General features: G+C 50.3%; 1 protein-coding gene across 2 annotated transcripts in view; it reads left to right on the forward strand.

The window, feature by feature from the left end:
- The window catches only part of FGFR2 (fibroblast growth factor receptor 2), a 63,319-nt gene that overhangs the window by 37,349 nt on the left and 5,804 nt on the right, over positions 1–20,166 (forward strand). Inside the window, exons 3-11 of one of the 2 annotated variants that reach the window (XM_078593052.1) lie at positions 2,991–3,160; positions 5,951–6,074; positions 6,601–6,791; positions 10,243–10,387; positions 13,708–13,904; positions 14,185–14,330; positions 15,616–15,737; positions 17,548–17,658; positions 18,739–18,935. In XM_078593052.1, the coding sequence (XP_078449178.1) occupies positions 2,991–3,160; positions 5,951–6,074; positions 6,601–6,791; positions 10,243–10,387; positions 13,708–13,904; positions 14,185–14,330; positions 15,616–15,737; positions 17,548–17,658; positions 18,739–18,935 (1,403 nt within the window). Of the gene's footprint in view, positions 1–2,987; positions 3,161–5,950; positions 6,075–6,600; positions 6,792–10,242; positions 10,388–13,707; positions 13,905–14,184; positions 14,331–15,615; positions 15,738–17,547; positions 17,659–18,738; positions 18,936–20,166 lie in introns of both variants that reach the window. The other variant, XM_078593051.1, reaches the window with a different exon arrangement.

The raw sequence follows: 20,166 nt of genomic DNA on the forward strand, positions 1-20,166 counted from the left end.
AGGGAGGGGGGGCGAGGCCAAAAGGGTGGGCGATGGACGTGGAAGCGCTGATGACGGAGACTTGTGTTGCGATGGACGTGGAAGCGCTGATGACGGAGACTTGTGTTGCCTCTGAAACGTCGTGATTTTTGTTTTTATTTTATTTTACTTTCTACGTGACTTTACCGAAAAAACCTAAGAAGATGATTCCTTGCAGTCACGAAAGCTTCAAATCTAGAATTGCTTGTAAGAACTCAACCCCTACGATCAAATCGTTCTGCCCGCAAAGGCGGCAGGGTGGCACGTTTGTTAACACCCGCTCCTCAAAGCAAGACGAACTTGTGTTCGATTCCCGACTTTCTGTGTGGAGTTTGTATGTTCTCCCTCCGTTCTGCATGCATTTCCTCTGGGTTCTCCAGTTTCCTCCCGTAGTTGATAATAAATAAGTATAACCCGTAAAAACTAAGTTTTTCACTATAAATCCTTTATATGCGTGGCAGCGAACTTAATATAAAGGATTTAAATATATATTCGCCTGTGGAGGACGCGGGGATCGATCCCGCGACCTTTGGCATGGGAAGCGAGGGCGCTACCAACTGCGCTACTCCGCCACGGCCTGTGGAGGGGTTACGCTCTGGGCTCTTATACTGTGACGTTCAGCCAAAGCCATGAATGCGTTCTATTTGAATATATGTAAAATAATTTTTTTTTGCCTAAAAAGTGTAAAATTTTGGGAATTTTTTTCACGAACAATAATTGTCTGGCACAACGAGTCTGTGTGGAAAATGTCAGCTCGATTGGATCACGGGAAGTGGGTTAAAAAACGACCGAAAGATTTGCACGGTCCTAAGCAAGCAAGCAAGCACGCAAGCAAGTACGCGAACTTAATATAAAGGATTTAAAAAGCACACCGACGCGTAACTGGTGTTGGCCAAAAACATCCCAATGGTGAAAACAATGACCTGCAAATGACTCGGTTGGGATTAAACGTGGCAACGTCAACCCCCCCCCCCACCAAACTGAAAGAATAAAACATAAACCTGACAGGACCCTCCTGTAGAAGGGTCTCGAGACTCGGTGTGACACTGCTGGGTAGACGAAGCGTCATTTAGTACAATGCATCCGATCTTCTTGATTCTTTCGGTAAAGTCACCACGTAGAAGGGAAGTAATAAAATAATAAAAATAAAAAATAATAAAATAGTGAGAATTATTTTATTATGTTTTATTTTTATATTATTACGTCCCTTCTACGTGGTGACTTTACCGAAAGAATCAAGAAGATGAATCCCTGCAATCACGAAAGCTTTAAATCGAAATTTAATGCATCCCATAGCAATAACTTTCAGAAGCTAAGCGGGCTTGAGCTTGTTCAGCACTTGGATGGGAGATCTGCCTGGCAATACTGCTCCCAGGTGGTGTGTGTGTAGGCTCAGGTTGCAATGTGGGCCAGGACATTGCAGTACAGCATTTGGATTCTTGAATTTAACTGCGTGGAACGTTGCGCGCGTCACCCTCCTCGTATGTCCGTGGGTTTTCTCCAGCTTCTCCAATTTCTTCGCACGTGAAGCCGCATACTTCTCCTTCGTAACACAACGGAGCAAACGTCGCATTGTCGCAGGCCCCCCCCACTTCCCCCCAAAAACATAGAATCTTGAAGCACAGCGATGGTTCTCCTGGGAAAATAATGTTCATTTCTTGAAAATTATTTAAACCTAGGAATTTATGAGCATAGGTCCTCATGGAGAATTCGAACGTCGCATTGATTGGAGCCGTGCACGAACTCGTGCTGCACTTTATCTGTGTTGGAGGATCGCAGTCTGAACGACCTGCTCCGTGGAATATCTCGCGTTGGTTGAGGTACAATGAAGGCGTCTGCATTCCTTTGATTTTCTGTCAGCGGATGATTCATGGCTGGGTTACAAAGTCACCTATCACCGCTATGGGCGTACACGCGCACACACACACAAAGACCTCCCGTATAGCCTTAAATAGACTGTTGGGGTAAGTGCTGTTAGCGAGCACCTGTGAAAGCTGGCACGGCACACGAGGGGGGTGGGTGACCAGCACCACGCCCGACCGCCTTTGTCTCCCCAGTAGCGATATTTACACATCGCACCAGATACTCAATTGAGGCTGAGTCGACCTAGGGGAGGCTCAGGACCGGTTCAGATAACCGTCACTGGTGTTGGCCATGAGCAGGAATCGAACTCGGGTCGCCGGGTTCGTAGCTCAGTGCGCTAACCACTACACTCCCGCTCCACACACACGCACGCACGCACACACACACACAAACACACGCACACAAACACACGCACACAGGCATGTGCGCCATCATTTACTGATGGCATGGGACAATCACATGCTATGACTCTGATATAAATGGGCACAATGTACAACCTAAACCCAGCTGTATATCCTGTTATCATGTCTCGTTGAGTCAGCTTGGCTTTAAAAAAATGTATAAAATAAGACATTTCCCAGGCATATCTTATAACTGGTCTGATATTCATAACCTCAAAAAAATCATAAGAATGTACATCTGGGCGAGGTTAAGTGGCACGCGTTGCCAGCCTCGTTTGGCTCGGAGAATTAAGTCGTCAAAATGATAACGAGTTGTGCCCACGACCAAATATCACCGGGAACGCACCCATAGCTTGGATATGGCTCTGACGGCCGACCACCATGCATAACGGGTCATTGGATGATGCGGGGTTATGTGGTGGGCAGCTTCGGGCAATGTAGCAAAATCCATTGTTGCGCTGTACTTCTATGTTTCCCGCCTTCACCACACCACCAACCCGTCCTGAGCAGCATAATCCAATACCTGCCACCATCTACATGGCATGGGGAGGCCCTCAATCCAGCAGTCCAGCAGTAGATTAACAAAACAATGGGCCGTAGATGTACGTGTATAACATGCATGTGTGTGACACGTGATGACTGTGGAACTCTGTCATTGACGGCTGCCACCCACCCACCCACCCACCTCACCCTCTCCTCCACTAGCAGGCCCTCCCTTCTGGACCCACCCTGAGAAAATGGACAAGCGTCTTCATGCCGTGCCCGCCGCGAACACCGTCAAGTTCCGCTGCCCGGCCGCAGGGAACCCCCCTCCTGTCATCCGCTGGCTCAAGAACGGCCGGGAATTCCGCAGCGAGCACCGCATGGGCGGCATCAAGGTGAGAGGCGTCGCGACGGGAAACGAGGTGGGGGCACGGCGCTCGCTGGGGGGGGGGGGGTCCAAATTCTAATTTTCGGTTTTTAGGGTGGGGATTTACGCCGCATCAGGGATGCGGCCGCACGTCAAGACCATCGTTGCGGGAACGCCGGGCGTGTTTGTTTTACATCGAGAGAGGCGGTCTGTCGTCGGAACAAGGAGGAAGAAAAGAGGAAGAGTCTTGACTTTACCGAAAGAACCAAGAAGATGATTCCCTGCAGTCACGAAAGCTTTAAATCGAAATTTAGTCTTGAGCCTCTGAACGGGGAACGGTCTTGAGCGTGGGAAGGGCATCGATGGCATGGATGGCCGGAGTTGCAGCTTACGTGAGCAGCAGAGAAGAACGATTGACCGCTCGCCAAGCAGACGTTGACCTGGGGGGTTGGGTGCTCGAGCAGAAAGTGCACTGAGCTTCTTGAAGGGCGATCTTGAAAAGAATCTGGCTTTGAATCGGGAGCCAGCTGAGGGACTGGAGGAGTGGGGTGATGTCATCTTGTTTGCTGATGAAATCCGATGTTGCTTTTCTGTGTGTTTGGGAGTGGTGGCGTAGTAGTTGGTGCTACAAATCCAAAGGCTCTCTGGTTCAATTCCTAGCCAATGACGCTCATTCTAAATTAGTATCCAATCCATTCATTCCTACATTTTTTTGCTTTGTATAGTGTGTTCATTGTCAGAACCGGGGTGGCAAATGGAAGTGATACCTGCCAAATTGCCCCCTTGTCCCATGCTCTCTTTAATAGGGGCTCGAACTTGTCCCTGCAGTCGTTAAAGATGAATAGGGGATTCTCCGTCTCGTCTCAGTGTGCTCACGCTTATTTTCGGCCAATAAAACGGAGCTGAAAACGATGACTAGTTGGCACACAATGGTGAGCAAAATACGCCTTCACCCTCGCATAATTAAACAAAACATTAACATTCAGTACGTGGCACGCCGGCTTTATTTTTTTTTTACTGGGCCAGCTGCCGTCAGGCGAGCCAGGCTGATAGCAGTTACCGAGTGGCATTGTGTCTCCGCGCGCACGCGGGCTGTCTGGCTTCGGACATAGCAAGGTAACCGGGAGGACACGAGACAACCGGCGATGACGGGAGGCAGCCGAGGACAGAACCACGCCCTGTGTGGCGGCGATGACAAACGTCTGGCAAACCGCCGACATCTGCTCGTCTCGGCATTAATGCGGCTGTCCCATTACACGAGCAAACAAACATGGGGCCGGCCGTCCGCGGCGACATTGACCCGCCCGCGAGGTGACCACGAGGCCCTGTGATGGATGGCCTGTCGCGAGCGACCAAATCAATCGCGGTTCGTCTCATTGCTCGCGCCGCCGGCCTCGGGCGTCTCGGAGATCCGCGGCGCTGCGAGAAACGTCGTCGCTTCGATACCCTCTGCGGTTGGCGAGATGTTAACTGCCTCGCCTGGTATGCTGGAGATTGCGGGTTCGATCCCGACCCTGACGCCTGCTGTATATTTGGAGTTTGCGTGTCTCTCTCTCCCCCCGTGGATTTTTTCCGGGTCCTCTGGCTTTTTCTCTCCATTTTTAGAATCATGCGTTTAGAGTATTTAGCTGCTATACATTTCCACGTGATGTGCCACTTCGTTGAGCTATCATTTGTGGCCAGATCGCTTATGAACAAGAGCTACAAAGCTCAGTGGGCCTCACCTGGTAAAATAAAAAATGCGTTTGAATAGCTAAGTAGGTTGTGAAGAGGCTCCCGAATGCCGTCCCATTGTTGTGCGAAAGCGGGGAGGCACCTGCAAGTTGGGCAGGTAACGCTACACCATCGTTAGTCTTGCTTTGGGTGCGGCGGTGCTCAGGTGTAAGATTTCCCCTGTGTTTCAAGCCCAAACACAAAAAAAAGATAGATATAATTGAGTGAAAGGCTCGAATGTTTTTTTTTAAATAACCGTCTGTTATATTGCTCCCTTTGTCCCATGCTTAATTTACCCAATTTATCTCCCACTGCCCCAGGCACTTTCGGTCACGTGTGCGCAATCACACAAGGCGGCTGTGAACTCGACGGTCAATGAATAGTTTCAATATACTAGTGATGGTCCTCGCCGTGCGATTTAAAAAAATTATATTTTTGTATTATGCGAGACGACGGTGCGGGTTGGTGGTGCGCCGCGCTCTGAACCCAGCGACCCTCACAGCCACGGCTTACACCTCCGATGAGCACGGTTTCTACGTACAGTGCAAAAGAAGTTCGACATACATGCATGGGTAGCGAGCGATAGCTGAACTGGCCCTGACCACCATTGCCTCCATTCACCAAGCCGCACTGAATTATCTTGGTGGAGTTTGGTGAAACAAATCCCTATGACCGACGTGGAGTGGAGAGGCTTTCATCCAGCAGTAGAGATGGTAAATAGTAACAAGTCGTGAACTTTGGTTGACAAACGTGGGTCGTACAATTTAACACGTCGTAGGCTTTCGCGACCAATATTATTCATAATAAAGGTTGTTTGGGTTAGATCGCGTATAAATGTGTCGTAACCCTCGACCACCCGACACAGCCAATTATAAAGGGATTTGTCATGTAAACAACGCGCCAGTTAGTTACTACTTCAGCCGACCGGTGTGTTGGAGAGTAAATCCACAATATTTATAATTTGAGTAGTACCGTGACGTTTCGCTGGTAATTACATCCAGCATCATCGGGCGATTTGCCAGAATAGTGAAGGTTCGCACGTCCGCGTATACAAACCTCGACTGACGCGCCGCCCTTGCTGTTGCCGTGTGTTTCATCATCGCAGCTGAGGCAGCAGCACTGGAGCCTCATCATGGAGAGCGTCGTGCCCTCGGATCGCGGCAACTACACGTGCATGGTGGAGAACCGCTACGGCTCCATCAACCACACCTACCAGCTGGACGTCGTGGGTGAGAGCCCGTCACCACGCCAGGCCACCACGGCACCCCACCTTCCGCCGTTGAAGGCGGCGGTAGGTGGGGTGCCACGGTGGATAGATGTTAAACCCCTCCTCGCCTGGTATGCAGGAGGTCGTGGGTTCGATCCCGACCCTGACACCTGCTGCTGCTGTATATTTGGAGTTTGCGTGTTTTCTCTCCCCGCGGTCGTGTGGATTATTCTCCGCATCCTCCATGTTTTTCCCTCCGCTTTTAGAATCGGCATTCGTTTCGAGTATTTTGCTGTTATAAATTTCCACGAGTTGATAAGCCACGTTGTTGAGCTATCGTTTGTGGGCAGGTTAGTTTCTGAAAAAGTGCTACATGGCTCAGTGGGTCTTACCTGGTAGGATAAAAATTGTTCGTTTTAGGCCAAGACGAATTCTCTTTCCGTCAGTTTGTTTTTTCCTCCGGTCGTTTTGTTTCCGGCGTCTGCGTGACCCTTGGCCCAGGCCCGTGTTTTATTTTAATTTGTAATGTTTGTTTACTACCCGCTCAGAGCGCTCGCCGCACCGGCCCATCCTGCAGGCCGGACTGCCGGCTAACAAGACGGCGGTGAAGGGCAGCGACGTGGAGTTCCACTGCAAAGTGTACAGCGACGCGCAGCCCCACATCCAGTGGCTCAAGCACGTGGAGGTGAACGGCAGCAAGTTCGGCCCCGACGGCTCGCCCTACGTGCAGGTCCTCAAGGTGAAGTGCCACCTCCTTCGTCGTCGTGCGATCGTCGAGTGACGTCGTCGCGTTAAGTGACATCCTCTGACTTTATTTTGATTAATCCCTCGCTACTTTGTTGATGTGTGAGATTTTGGTTTGCTCCGAATGAGATTTCCGTATCACAGGTCTCTGTCGCAAAAGCAAGATTTGTCTCAATGTGCTCACGTGCTACGTCTCAAGTGTCACGCGCATCCCTTTTTCAATCCACTGCTGGATGAGGGCTTCCACACCCTCGTTGCAGTATGTAGGGTTCGTTGTCTGTCCGCACATCTGCCCGTGTGTCTCTGCCGTGCGTGTGCGCGCCTACTCGTATGTTTTTTTTTCTCCATTTCTCGTTAGGAAAACTAACATGACGCAATGTTTACACGTTCGTGGTTTCTCGTCAGTGAGATGGCTTAATCGGAGTTGGCGTTTCTGCGCCGTTGTTTGGAGTAGTGGCGGTAATTTTGTTCAGAAGTGATGCAAATTCCTCGTCGTCCCGAGTTAATACAAATATCCTTTTAGTCGTCCAAAGTTTTGAGCTATCTTCGCAGATAAACAAAGAAAAATCCAGAAATGTAAAAATACCTCTCGTTTCCCCATTAATGGCATAGCCTAAAATAAGCAGCCAGTTCCATCATAAATTAAAAATAAACTAATTAATAGATTGTTAATTATTAATTAAACATTACATTCATCGAACAGGTGAAAAATAGATGTAAAAACAGATGTATCAATAACACTGACTTAAAAGTAAAATATATATCAAATTAATAATATTTTGACCTGTGGCCCTTCTTCGTATGTGCTATGCAGAAGGCCCATTGCCTGAAACGTCAGGGATCAATATAAATATACCGAGTGTTTTTAGCAATAAGTGTAGTCCGGTTTTTGCCGTGCAAGGCCCCTTTGTGTTGGGGTAACGCTATTCCTTCCGATATTAGGAAGCCACTGGAGCTATACACGTTTAAATCATCTCGATTGATAACCCATTTATTTTTTAGAACTGCTTTTCGTGTTCAGCTTGTTGTCATTCCCCCGCACCTCCGATTAGCGCGGTTGGCTTCGTGCGGTGTGAGCGAAGTTCGACACACACACACACACACATCTTGAGGGAGGCTTGAGCGCGGACGACGGGGAGTAGAGGGTTTGGCGAGGGCTGTGGACGTGCGTTCCCGCTCACGTGCCCCACGCTGACGCCGCCCCCCCCTCCCCGACTCCCTCACGTTCGTCTCTCCCCGTTTCCACCAGAGCTCGGGGTTAAGTAGCCCCAACGTGCAGGCGCTGCACCTGCACAATGTGTCGATGGGCGACGGTGGCCAGTACGCCCGTAAGGTCTCCAATTATGTAGGCGAGGCTCACGGTCCTCGGCTTGTCGCCAGGTAACGGCTTGGGCCTTCTGCCCCTTCTGCCCTCCGCTGGCCCAACAGCTGTCCCTGCTGATCCCTTGGGACCGCAGGGCTTTCTTCAATTGGTGTTTGCTGCTGCAGGGATGCTCGCTGGGACTTCTGTGCTTTTTGTCGTCGTCGTCGTTGTTGTCGTCGTTGTTGTTTTGTGCCCGCTCGAAACGAGGCCGAAATGAGCCGGCCTGTTTTCGGCCTTGTGCCACGCAGGGGCCTTGTGCCACGCAGGGGCTTGCGGGAGGTTGCCAGGTGGCTTGCTGCAAGCGCAGGTGGCTTGTGGGAAAAATGCTTTGGCTCTTGTGTGACTTGCGGAGGAAGGCTTGGACGCAGGCAGATGGAGAAGTGAGACGATGAGCAAGCAGCTGCGCAGGATGCAATGCCGCGAGTGCGAGGCGGCCGCTCGAATGAGATGCACGGAATCAGCCGGAACGGCATTAGTGGCATTGATTTAATCGATTCTTTTCAACGAGTGCATAAATATGCACACACATGTCCGAGGGGGGCGGCGCAAGCTAAGCTTCGTGTAAATCGTTTAGTGCATTTCCAAGCAATCAACCGGGTAGTGTTTTTTTTGGGGGGGGTTTTGTGGCGATCTCACAGCTATTGAGCAAGAGTGATGAGCAGTCTGTAGTGAAGAATCAGTTCGTTCATCAATTAATAATTAGCCTTCAAAAGAAAATGCCAAAAGGGAGCCGATGCGTGTGCGAGCTCTTGGCCACCGCTCGCTTGCCCTGCTCGTATTCGTATGCGGCGCTGGATCCTGGCTGCGGGGCTGTTTGCAGTTCCCTTTGTGCTTCTGAGCAACTGCCACGAGATCTCATGACCTCTTGCCCGGCAAGACCAAACAAAGGATTATCTTCCATCTGCAGGATATATCCTCACTTTCATGCCACTAACAGGGCCTCTTAATGGTCACTTAAAAGACCAATTATAATGTTAATCGTTGTTTTTGTGTGTGTGTGTGTTAATGTGTGGCACTCGTGGTTTGACCATATGGCAACGTTAGTGGCTGTTAATATGATCCCCAGACAGAGCATTTACACTGTCCCTTTACTTGTTTAATTAATTCACTTTTCCGCCCTCGGCCATTTGTTCACGAGCGGCACATTTCCACACATGGTCTCGTCTCGCACGTGATCGCGTGGCGCACAGGTGAGTGTGTTGCCAGGCTGTGAATCTGCTGTGAGCACAGCGCCGCAGCCGATTGAAGCTTCGGACCTTTTTGCTCTCTTGGGAGTGGTTGAGCGAATCGGGGTTGACGCTGAGACCCACTGCGCTAAGACGAGTTGGACATTGACCAGTCGCCATAGTTCCTTTGCAAAAGTAACATCCCCAAATTTTTGTAATGCGCATATCTGAGCCAGCCCCATCGTTCATTGATACATTCTAAACTTGCAGATTATAAACGTAAACGTCAAGCCACTGCTGGATGAAATCAAACAACCCCCATAACTGTAAAAGTGTCAGTTATGGGGGGTTGTTTGACCATACTTCACTGCACTTATTAGTGTGCATTGGCAATGGACCACTTCAGATATCCCTCTCCACTGACCATGGGTAACCGTGGCCAGGGATTGAACCCAGCTCGCCGGCTGCGCAGCGCGACGCGTCAAATTCCGCGCCAAAGCGTCCATCGGCCGATCGTGGCCAAATCTTCCATTACAGTTTCATTTGATGTTGTCGCTCAAGCGACGAGCACATTAATTGAACTAATAAAAACACGCGTAATGAGCGCGACGAGCACGGACCGCGCGGATGGATCTCCGGAATGCAATCGCCGCTGCGGTTTCGTTAGACGCTCGAAGCCCCCCCCCCCCCCCACGGCGCTGCGCAGTGTCCCCCTCCCCGAAGCGGAACCGCGTCTCGGCGTGCCCGCCCTGCTGCGCCGTGCCCGTGGGTGTCGTCCACTCGTGACTGGCGGGCAGCAGCTCCGTCATTAATCTCGCCCTCTGTTCTTCCTTGATTTCGTTTCTTAATTTTTGCCTCCGACTCCGCCCCCCCCCCCTTGCCCACCCCGTCACCCCACCCCCCCCCCCACATTGTAGACGGCCGGAGTGAACACGACAGACAAAGAGATCGAGGTGCTGTACTTGTGGAATGTCACCTTCGAGGATTCTGGAGAGTACACCTGCTTGGCTGGGAATTCTATCGGGTTCGCCTATCATACTGCTTGGCTAAATGTCGTGCCAGGTACTTTCCGAGCTATTCTCCTCGTGCACCTCGACCCCCCCACCCACCCACCGCGTGTGTGTTTTTGGGGTCCTTGCGTTGACTCCAGGGTTCCCCAAAGTCCATTTCCTCGCGAACCACAATGGGTTACGTCATTCCGAGCTTTTGTCGATGTGCCTTCTATTAAACGAAAACGTTGCGGCGGATGTGCACGTCCGCTCGCACGCGCGTCCGACGATTGCTAAATTGCGTCCCGCGATTTAGCAATCGTCGGATTCAAATTGAAGTGGAGAACTTTGTGCCGTGTGTACGTGTGTGTTTCACGTGGTGGTGTAACGGTTGAAATTGATCAGCTCCTCGCTAATTCACATGGGACGCGTTTGGAAATCATCAGATACGTGCGGCGCGTAACAATTACATTTGTCATTAAAAGGGGATAATTTGTTGAACTGGTCCGTAGCAAGGCATGGACTTTAGAACCACCCTGGCTTCGTCTCGTGTGTTACTTCTGCGTGACTGTGTCTTGCCTCGGTGTCTGAGTCTGCCACCCAACTACGTTATAATCGCACGACTTTGCCACGTCGTTTGCCAATTTGAAACGTTGCCAACACTGCTGCTGCTGCTGTTCATCACGGTTGTGATGTTGCTTTTGTTGTGATCGGCTCACTTCATTCGTTAAGTTATCAACAGTTAAAGGTTCGCAAACGGTGAAGGTTCCGAAAATACGCATAGGCGGTCACGACCCTGATTTATATTTGCGTTTGCAAATTCAAACGGCAAATGAAAACTCCAAAATAATAACATAAAGGGTATCATAAAAAAAACACATGCACTCACACACATGACACGACACGAAGCTCAACGTCTACTATGTTCATTTACATTTTTGTTGGTTTGTTTCGAGTGGTAAATTACCGCCGCAATGCTATCTACTTGATTATGAGAACATCTCTTGCCACTACACATGCGGTGAGAAGCGATTGTTCAGGCCCTGCTGCTTCAATCTCAGCCATCACAATTGTTTTGACAAGGCATCATTTGATCCGCAATGATTCACTAAACCAACTGCCGTGCTGGCAGGATGCTCATTAATAATTAACGCATTTTAACCACATTCAAACACTCGAGCGGCTCGGTAGCACGGGGAAAGTGATTTGCCACATTCTTTGGGTCTGTCGGTAGAGTCACGTAGATAGTTTCAAAGAAAATAACAAAAAAATACTTTTTTGTTATTTTAAAAAACTACTTTTTTCTTATTTTCTTTCAACCTATCTACGTGACTTTACCGAAAGACCCAAAGAATATGAATTCCTGCAGTTACGAAAGCTTTAAGGCAAGATTTGATTCGCCACACTTGATAAATATTAGTGGTGCACATGATTCTACCAGCACAGCAATAATTAACTTAGTGGGGGAGAGGAAGAAACAACTGCTTATTCCATCTTCTGTGCCTTCCAGTTTCTGACCCGTTTCTCTCGTGCCAGCCTTGACAAATCGACAGCACAATCGGCCAATCGCATTGCTCCAAACCTGGAATCTGCCGCAAAATAAGAGGCGATCTGCCGGGGATACTTCAGAAGTTATGCAGGAGCTCTGTGATTAAAATTGACAGCACGACGGGAAGCTAGCGCCTGGAGCCGGAGCGATGAATGGACAAATAGCGTCGGGTGTGCACGGAGCGTGCCGGCACGGATTTCCATCTGCACTGGCCCGGAATGAAGCCTCAACAGTTTCCAAATTCCTCGCTCAGCAAGCCGCCCCTAGGCCACTGATTTTCAAAGAGCTTAAACGGCCAATAGGCAGCTTTTAAAGCCACAGTTTACCGGGCACATTTAGCGCATTGTTGCACACGAGACCCCGGGTCGTGCTCGCCTGGATTCAGAAGCTTTTAAAAACAGCGTGACTGCAGTGTGACTAACGGTGCAAGAGTTTAACAGATTTGTGTTTGGCTGAAAGGAATACGTTTTGTTTACGTTTGTTTAATTTGTAGGCAGGTAATGATTTAGCCCTACTGCTGACTTCCCGAATGGACACGATTCTTGGCGGTTCTGATTCGGGGCCACGATTCAAACTCTTTATTTAAGTAGAGGTTGCGAGTGAATGCACGGTTTGCACGAACCAATTAAATTCAACCTGAGAGATCAAAAGTAATCGGTTCTGATGCACGTGCTTGGATGAATTTATCTGGAGCATCGAAATACATTTTAGTCAATGAAGCAACGCATCGTTAAATGTTTTTTTAATATATAAATGACACAATACAAGCTGAAAGTGGAGCTCAACATTGCAGTCTCAAACCACAACTCACGTGTCAGTAATAGTCCTAGATTGCCGCTGATGCTACATAAAGCACCGTCATAGCCCACACAACCTCATTTCTTTGGTTTTTACAACAGCGAAGTTCATCTGTTCTTTGCTGCCATGGACAAACATTTGCAATTGACAACAAGGTGCACAATTGTTGCTCGCACATGTAAGCGGATGCCATCTTCCTGTGCTCGCTGTGTCGTTTATCCTCTTGCGATTGCTTCACGAGTTAAACGTACTCGCGGTGTGCAACCGCTTGCTTGCTTAAAAATGTAATAAGCTCGCTTGGAGTTTATGTAATGAAACAAATAATAAGAATAATGATGTTAAAGAGCATTGGCTTCATGTCAATCGAAATGCGATTGACGTCGATGGTCAACGCGTCCGCGTCTCGTCCATGTGCTGAGCGGCGGCGCTGTGGCTCGCGCGAGCGCTTTGGAAGCCGACTTGCGGTCGTTCCGCGTCGCCCTGCGACGTCTTCCTGGGCTGTCCCCCCGATTATTCTTCGGCAAGATGCCCGACGTTTCGCTCAATTTTGTTAGCCTTTTAAATGCCAATTATTATTAGCACGAGGAGCTAAGCGTCGGCCATCATGCCGAACGGCACGTGGTACAACCAGAAACACACATCGGAGAGCTACTGTCCGATGTGTTTTGGGAAAGCTGCCTCTTTGGCTTGGTGGAGTGCAGACGTACACAGCAGCACTGACCCTTCTGTGTCCGTGGCCTCACAAGCATCCACCTTGCCTGAGCCATGGCATGGCTGGAGTCTGCGATTGAATCGTGATGTTGCCACTGCAAACTCTACATAGACCCGCGGTCTCTCCTGACCCAGCCACCGATTCCAAAGCTGTCTATACAACGAAAGCCTCTGAAACTCTGCACGAAACTGAATAACCAGATGGCCTTGTTGTGGTGACCTTGGGCATCCAAACACACATTTGTGCTGCAAGCGGCTGTGAATACTTACACATTAAAATGCGATCATATATATATTAAACAAGAATCTCCCATCCGCTCCCTTCCCTACACAAGCCACGGTGAAGGAGCTGAGGGACAGCAGCTCGCTGGACCCCATGTACACGGAGATCGGCATCTACTGCACCGGCGCGCTGCTGCTGTGCCTCATGCTCGCCGTGATGCTGCTCTACCGCTGGAGGCACGCGGCCACCAAGAGCCTCCCCGAGCCCAAACTCTGCAAGCTCTCCAAGGGCGTTCCACTCAAGCAGCAGGTGTGTACAGGCCCAGACTTGGGTCACCACGGGGGCCTTCTGGTGTGCACGGGCGACAGGGCCGGGTCGTTGCAGGGAGACTTCTGGGGCTGCGACCGGTGGTCTCGGAGATTGGGAGGGAGAGGGCGGCCCTCTCCCCCAAAAATATCAATGCTGCTTTATAATCAGGGGGAGGGGAGTGGGAGGTGGGGCAGGCTGGGACCCGTAGGTTCCGCTCCGCGCGTGCACGCCATCTCGGGCCTCGCGCGACCGCGTGTCCGTCGTGTGCGCTCCGCCGCAGGTGTCCATCGACTCGAGCTCGTCGCTCACGTCGCACACGCCGCTCGTGCGCATCACGCGCTGCTCCTCCAGCGACGGCGGCGGGCTGCCCGGGGTCTCCGAGTACGAGCTGCCCGAGGACCCCCGCTGGGAGTTTCCGCGCGACAGGTGTTTTTGCCATTTCACAGCAACATCAACAACGCTGGGCAGGTTGTGTAGCCGCGAAGCAGAGGTCGGCGCGCCGTGCTACTGCGCACGTCGGTGACGCGGCTCAGCCGTAGCGCATTCGCCGCCGGTTGCAGAGGTTCACGGCTCGCATTGAAGTGGCCGCCCCGGTTAATACTGCGTAAGCATAAAAAATACGCTCCGTCTGCTTTGCAGTGGATGTTTATGATCCCGTCGATGTCGCTCGAAAGAGTAGGCTATTGTGTGCCGGGCGTCAACGTCCAAATTTTTACAGACTCTCAGCAAAATACTCAGCTGGAATATAGACGTAGCAATCATCAGCTCCGACTCGCGCCATATGCTGGGAGCTTCTTCAGAAACTGTTGGAGCTCAGGACCTGAATATTCAGTTCCTGGAGAAGCTCGTGAAGTAAAATGTCGGACGTCACGCCAAGCAACAGACAATACCTACGCGGAGACCTGCGCGGCAGTATAAGTGGTCCTTGAACCCTCCTATGTCATTCGACTTGTATAGAATGCAGTGCATTGAAGAATTAACTTACAGGGTGCTTCAAAAAAATGTTACCACGTTGGAGAATTTGCAACAATTCCACAAAAATGTGCTGCTTTCGGGACCACCTGGAGAAGATTCCAGGCACGCGTTGACAATGATGGCGAACAAGTGGAGACTCTTTGACTTTCTGAAGCTGTTAACATACTTTTGTTATCATGTTATACAGTGTTAATATCCGTTCTTTTTCAATTAAAAACGATAGTCCCATATAAGTGTTAACATTTATTTGAAGCCCCCTTTGTATGAAAAAATCAATGCTCCCCCGTATAGCCTGGATAGATTGTTGGGGCAAGTACTGTTAGCGAGCACCTTTCAAGGCCAGCACGGCACACGAGGGGGTTGGTGGCCAACACCACGCCCGGCCTCCTTTGTCTCCCCAGTGGCATGTTTTACACACCGCACCAGGTGCTCATTTTGAGGCTGAGTCGACCTAGGGGAGGCCCATGACCGGTTCAGATAATCGTCACTGGTATTGGCCGTGAGCACGAATCGAACCCAGGTCGCTAGGTTCATAGTGCAGCGCGCTAACCACTAAACTACCGCTCCCCACTACACACACACACACATGAATTGCAAACAGATCAATTGCTGAACGTATTAAATGTGCAGAAGGTTGTTACTAATACGCGTCTTGCTATTCCGCCCACCCACCCGCCCACCTTCTGCTGCTCTCCCTGCTATCCCACGCCCTGACCACGGCTGCGTCGGTGCTCAGGCTGACTCTGGGAAAGCCCCTGGGCGAAGGTTGCTTCGGACAGGTGGTGATGGCCGATGGGCTCGGAGTTGACAAGGAGAAGCCAAACAAGACGGCCACTGTGGCCGTCAAGATGCTCAAGGGTGGGTGCCTTGTGGTGTGAGTGCGGTGTGGCGGAGTGGGTGTGTGATGCGGTGTGGTTGGGGCGGGTGGGTTGGGGCGTACGGGGCAGCGAGTCTGTAAATGTCGCTGTGCCCTCGCGTGCGATCGGGCTGGCGCCGAGATGCTCTGTTGGCTTTCCCGATCGATCAGCGGCGAGTCTGATGGACGGATGTTCTAAAGTGCAGGTGTGTTTATTGTAGCTATTGGCAAGTAGTTGATATTCAAAACCTCGCTTGTGTTCATACAATCCAGCCAGCATTAATCCATAGCTCGTTTTGGAAACGGATCTGATCTGCTGGCAAGCGTGGTGTGTTCACACAGTAGGTTTTTTTTTGGTACAAATTAAGTAAACCTTTAGACGGCATCGCGTATAATTTACAAGTAGCGTATCGGAGTGGACCAGTGCATCGCAGGAGAGTCACTCTTAAACATATCGTGGGGTTTTTGGGATCGCGGAACGTATCGTTTGGGGGGGTGGCAAGGGGTAGTTGCTCGTGGGTCGCAGCAGCACCCTCGGATCCGGACTCGGGTTCGCAGAATGTTCCGCGTGAACCCAGCCCCAATCGAGGTACGAAAGCAGACTCGCAAGAAGAAACACTGTGCGCACAGCCTCGAGCTGGCAAAACACAGGGCAACGGCAGGGCGCGGAGGGATGGACAGAAGGCAGGAAAAAAAAACCATACGGTGGGGATTTAGGGTTTGTTCCGTCTGGACACAGCCCCGGGCAGCGGCATTGTTGGTGGTAGCAGCGCAAGAGGTAATGAGCTGAAAATTAGGGGGTTTTTTTTCCTTCCCCGGGTGTGCGGAGAAGAGAGGCCGGCAGAGAGAGAGGGTAATTATGGGTAATGAGGGGTTGCGGGGGCGGTGGACCCGCCAGTGAAAATCGCATTTGTCCCTTTTGTCTACCCATAGGGCGGCGGTGTAATGCTGTAATTTCCTAAAGCCTCTTCGGCAACAGAGCCCGATTAGCAATCGTGTAATGACCTCTGATTAAACGTTTTCTTCTGGAGCGATGAGAGTGCCACTATTTTGGGTGCAGCGGCGGGGTTCAGGCCGGGTGATGGCGGTTTATGGACTCGTTGTCCAATTTGCCGTCACGTTTCTGTTTTTAGTAATCGACTCCCATCCCGTCAGGGTGAACGGGGAGCGATCTCGTTGGCTTCGCCCGCTGTTTTGCCGCACGTAAAATTTTCCCCAAACATTTAGCACCGCAGTGCAGCTTGCCTTTTTAAGAAAGCGCGGCCGTAAGTCAAGCTGAATTGGACATTTGATTTTACAGGAAAAAGCATACTTAAGCATTCCGTGTCTGTGTTTAGCAATGAAATCCTCAACACGAAAATGAGCAATGCATTATTCTCAGTATAATTATGCAATTTAATAACAAAAAAGACGTAATACATAGAGAATGTCATTACAAATATTTTTCGACAAGGAGTTAAAAACAATCCCTAATATATTGTTGGTAGTTTTGTGCTCGTTGTCAAGCACAGTTATAGATGATAGTAAGTAATTGTTGGATGTGATTTCATCTTAATTGAACAACAGCTCTGTATTCTTATGCACGTTATATAGTGCATGTGTTGTTGGCAAAACAGTTGACTTTAATCGATTAAGCTATGCATCGTTGAATACCGAACCCACGAGGCCTTGCCTAGATTTCTCTCTGTGCCACACTTGGGCATATTTACCGTGAGGCTTCGGCCTGTAGTGACGGCGTCATTAAAATGAGAAAAGTTGTTGATCCCTGTGTGGCTGCAAGTTTTTTACGAGAATGTGGGCGCTGCGTTTCAGACGATGCCACGGACAAGGAGCTCTCGGATCTGGTGTCCGAGATGGAGGTGATGAAGATGATAGGAAAGCACAAAAACATCATCAACCTTCTGGGAGCCTGCACCCAGGATGGTGCGTGGTGGCGTCATCGCGGGCAACTTGCCAACAATAATTCAAAGCAGCAATGCGCTGCTGTCAGTTTTGTGGTCGTAGCAAGGCCAATGCATTTGTTGAAGTGGTTTGTTACATGTGGCTAAAGCTCTCCTCTGTTAATTATATCTTATCTGCTGGCATAGCAAGAAAACTAATCCCAGGACCCGTGTTGTCTGCTATCAATGAACATGGATAGCAGGAAATGGTAAACGATAAAAGAGCGAGTTTTTATGAAGGATAAAGGGCTCAAAGTTAAGAGCTGGCCACGCAGCACATTTGTTAAGAGCACACAGCTCAATTGTAACATCCTCTTCGGACATTGGGTCAGCCCCACCATCCATTTGTGGATCAATACAATGAGTACCTGTGGGAGTCAGCAGTGGCTGTTCTATGCTATGACTCACTCCCACTATAAGCATGCGGAATTCATACCCACGGGCTCTTGACCTTGTAATAACTCGGTTTATTTCTGGTTATTTTTATACCAGTAATTAGTAAATGATGCTGCGGCGGTGAAATGGTTAACGCAATGGACTTGCAATCTCGAGATCGATTGATCTATTCCAGTGTTCTTCATTGCAAGGCCAGCGTGAACCACTGGCGGCCACTGGCAGCCTTTAATGCGGCCCCCGAAAATACACAAATGTGAAAACAGCCCCCATCATGCTGTCAAACCCAATGGCTTCAAATGTGTGGCGGCCCTCACACTGATGTCTTATCGGCGAAAGTGCCCCCCCCCCCCCCCCCCCCGCTGATCTATTCGATCTCCTGGCGGCGAGAGAATTAAAGCAACGGTGCGGGTTTCTAAAATCCTCCCGCCCCTCTGCACTCCAGCGGTATAAACGAAATACACCACAGTCAGCCGATGGGCAGGTCGCGTGTGATGGGGTGGCCACCTCTTTCAAGATGTCCGGCCAGCTTGAAAGTGGCGAGCCCTTCCGCCAGTAGTGATGTGAGCGAGCAATTGCAGGGCTGCACCTTTTACCATTTAACAAGTAGGGGACCGAGAGTGACACGAACTTTCCCCCCCACCCCCGCTCGTTTTCTGCGTGCCGCTAGGTCCCCTGTACGTGATCGTGGAGTACGCTTCCAAAGGCAACCTGCGAGAGTACCTGCGGGCACGGCGCCCCCCGGGCGTCGGCTACTCGTTCGACCCGATCGGCTCCAGCGATCCGAGCGAGCAGCTCACCTTCAAGGACCTCGTGTCGTGCGCGTACCAGGTGGCGCGCGGCATGGAGTACCTCGCCTCCAAGAAGGTGCCCCCCCTCACTCCGCACTGCCCCTCCCCCCGCTGCCGCCGCCTTCGCTCTGCCCCTCTCGACGCCGTGCACCACATCGTCCGTTGTAGTCACGTTTCCCACGTGTTGACTTGCTGTGCCTTTTGATTAAGGGGGGGGGGGGTGTGACGCAGTGGCACGATGCTCTATATTTAGAAACATGCGTTTAGGGTATTTGGCTGCTTTCAATTTTCCACATGAGCGCCAGGTCACTTCTGATAAAGAGCTACATAGCTCGGTGGGCCATACCTCGTAAAAAATAATAATAATCAACACTGGATGAGGGCCTCGGCCGTGCCATGTGGGCATCGGGGTGAGTCTATTGTAGTTCAGCTCTGGTCAGTATGGGTTGGTGACGGTGAGGAACGTTGACGTTGGAGTGTTCAAGCACAGTACAGCAAATGTATTTTGTTTGCGCCGCCCTTCCGATGCCCACAAATGTAGCACAGCGCGGCAGATACCCGTGACAACGTAACGTGCATGGCGGTCGCCCATCCAAGTACTATCCAGGCTCAACTCTGCCGAGTTTCCGAAATCTAAGGAGGTTTAGGTGCATTCTGGGTGTCTTTTGCTCTAGGCACAGAGCAAACGAACACGTGGAAAAAATACATTACGACTCCCATCACGTACAAACACTGCCTAGTAAAATTTGGCATGGCCAAGGAACATTACTCACTCAGTGGCAGCAGAGCGGGGGTGCAAATTCGCTGCCCCTACTGTTTGATGCAGAGACAACTCTGTGATCTCCGCTTCTGTGAGCCGTTTCGCTTACACCAAGGATTGCAACCGCTCTGCCGCAGATTTCAATTGATGCTTCGTCTCGCGACATAATGCCGCGAGCACAATCTGGATAAAATTTTGTGAAATGTAAAAAAAAAATAGCCAAGAAGGAAAACAATGTTTCGCGTGGTATTGCCCGAAGTCAGTGTTTCCTCAAACTCAGACATTTGATATGGTGCACCTTTTTCCATTCATATGCAAATTAACCGGCTATACACTGTGGAGACCTGATGGTAATCGAGAAAACATGTGGACTGGGGTTAGAGACACACTTCCCGAAATTATCTGAACTCCACTGTCTGCCTGTGTTGTCCCACAGCAGAATGTGTGTTTAGAAGCCACTGAATTTCTCTACATCCCATGGGCATGCACATTAAATAGGGAAAAATGGTTTTGTAGCTCAGTGTTTGTGGATTATTCTTCCCTTGGA

This window comes from Lampetra planeri, chromosome 4 (genome assembly GCF_965212315.1).
Source record: "Lampetra planeri chromosome 4, kcLamPlan1.2.h2, whole genome shotgun sequence".
Lineage (NCBI taxonomy): Eukaryota > Metazoa > Chordata > Hyperoartia > Petromyzontiformes > Petromyzontidae > Lampetra > Lampetra planeri.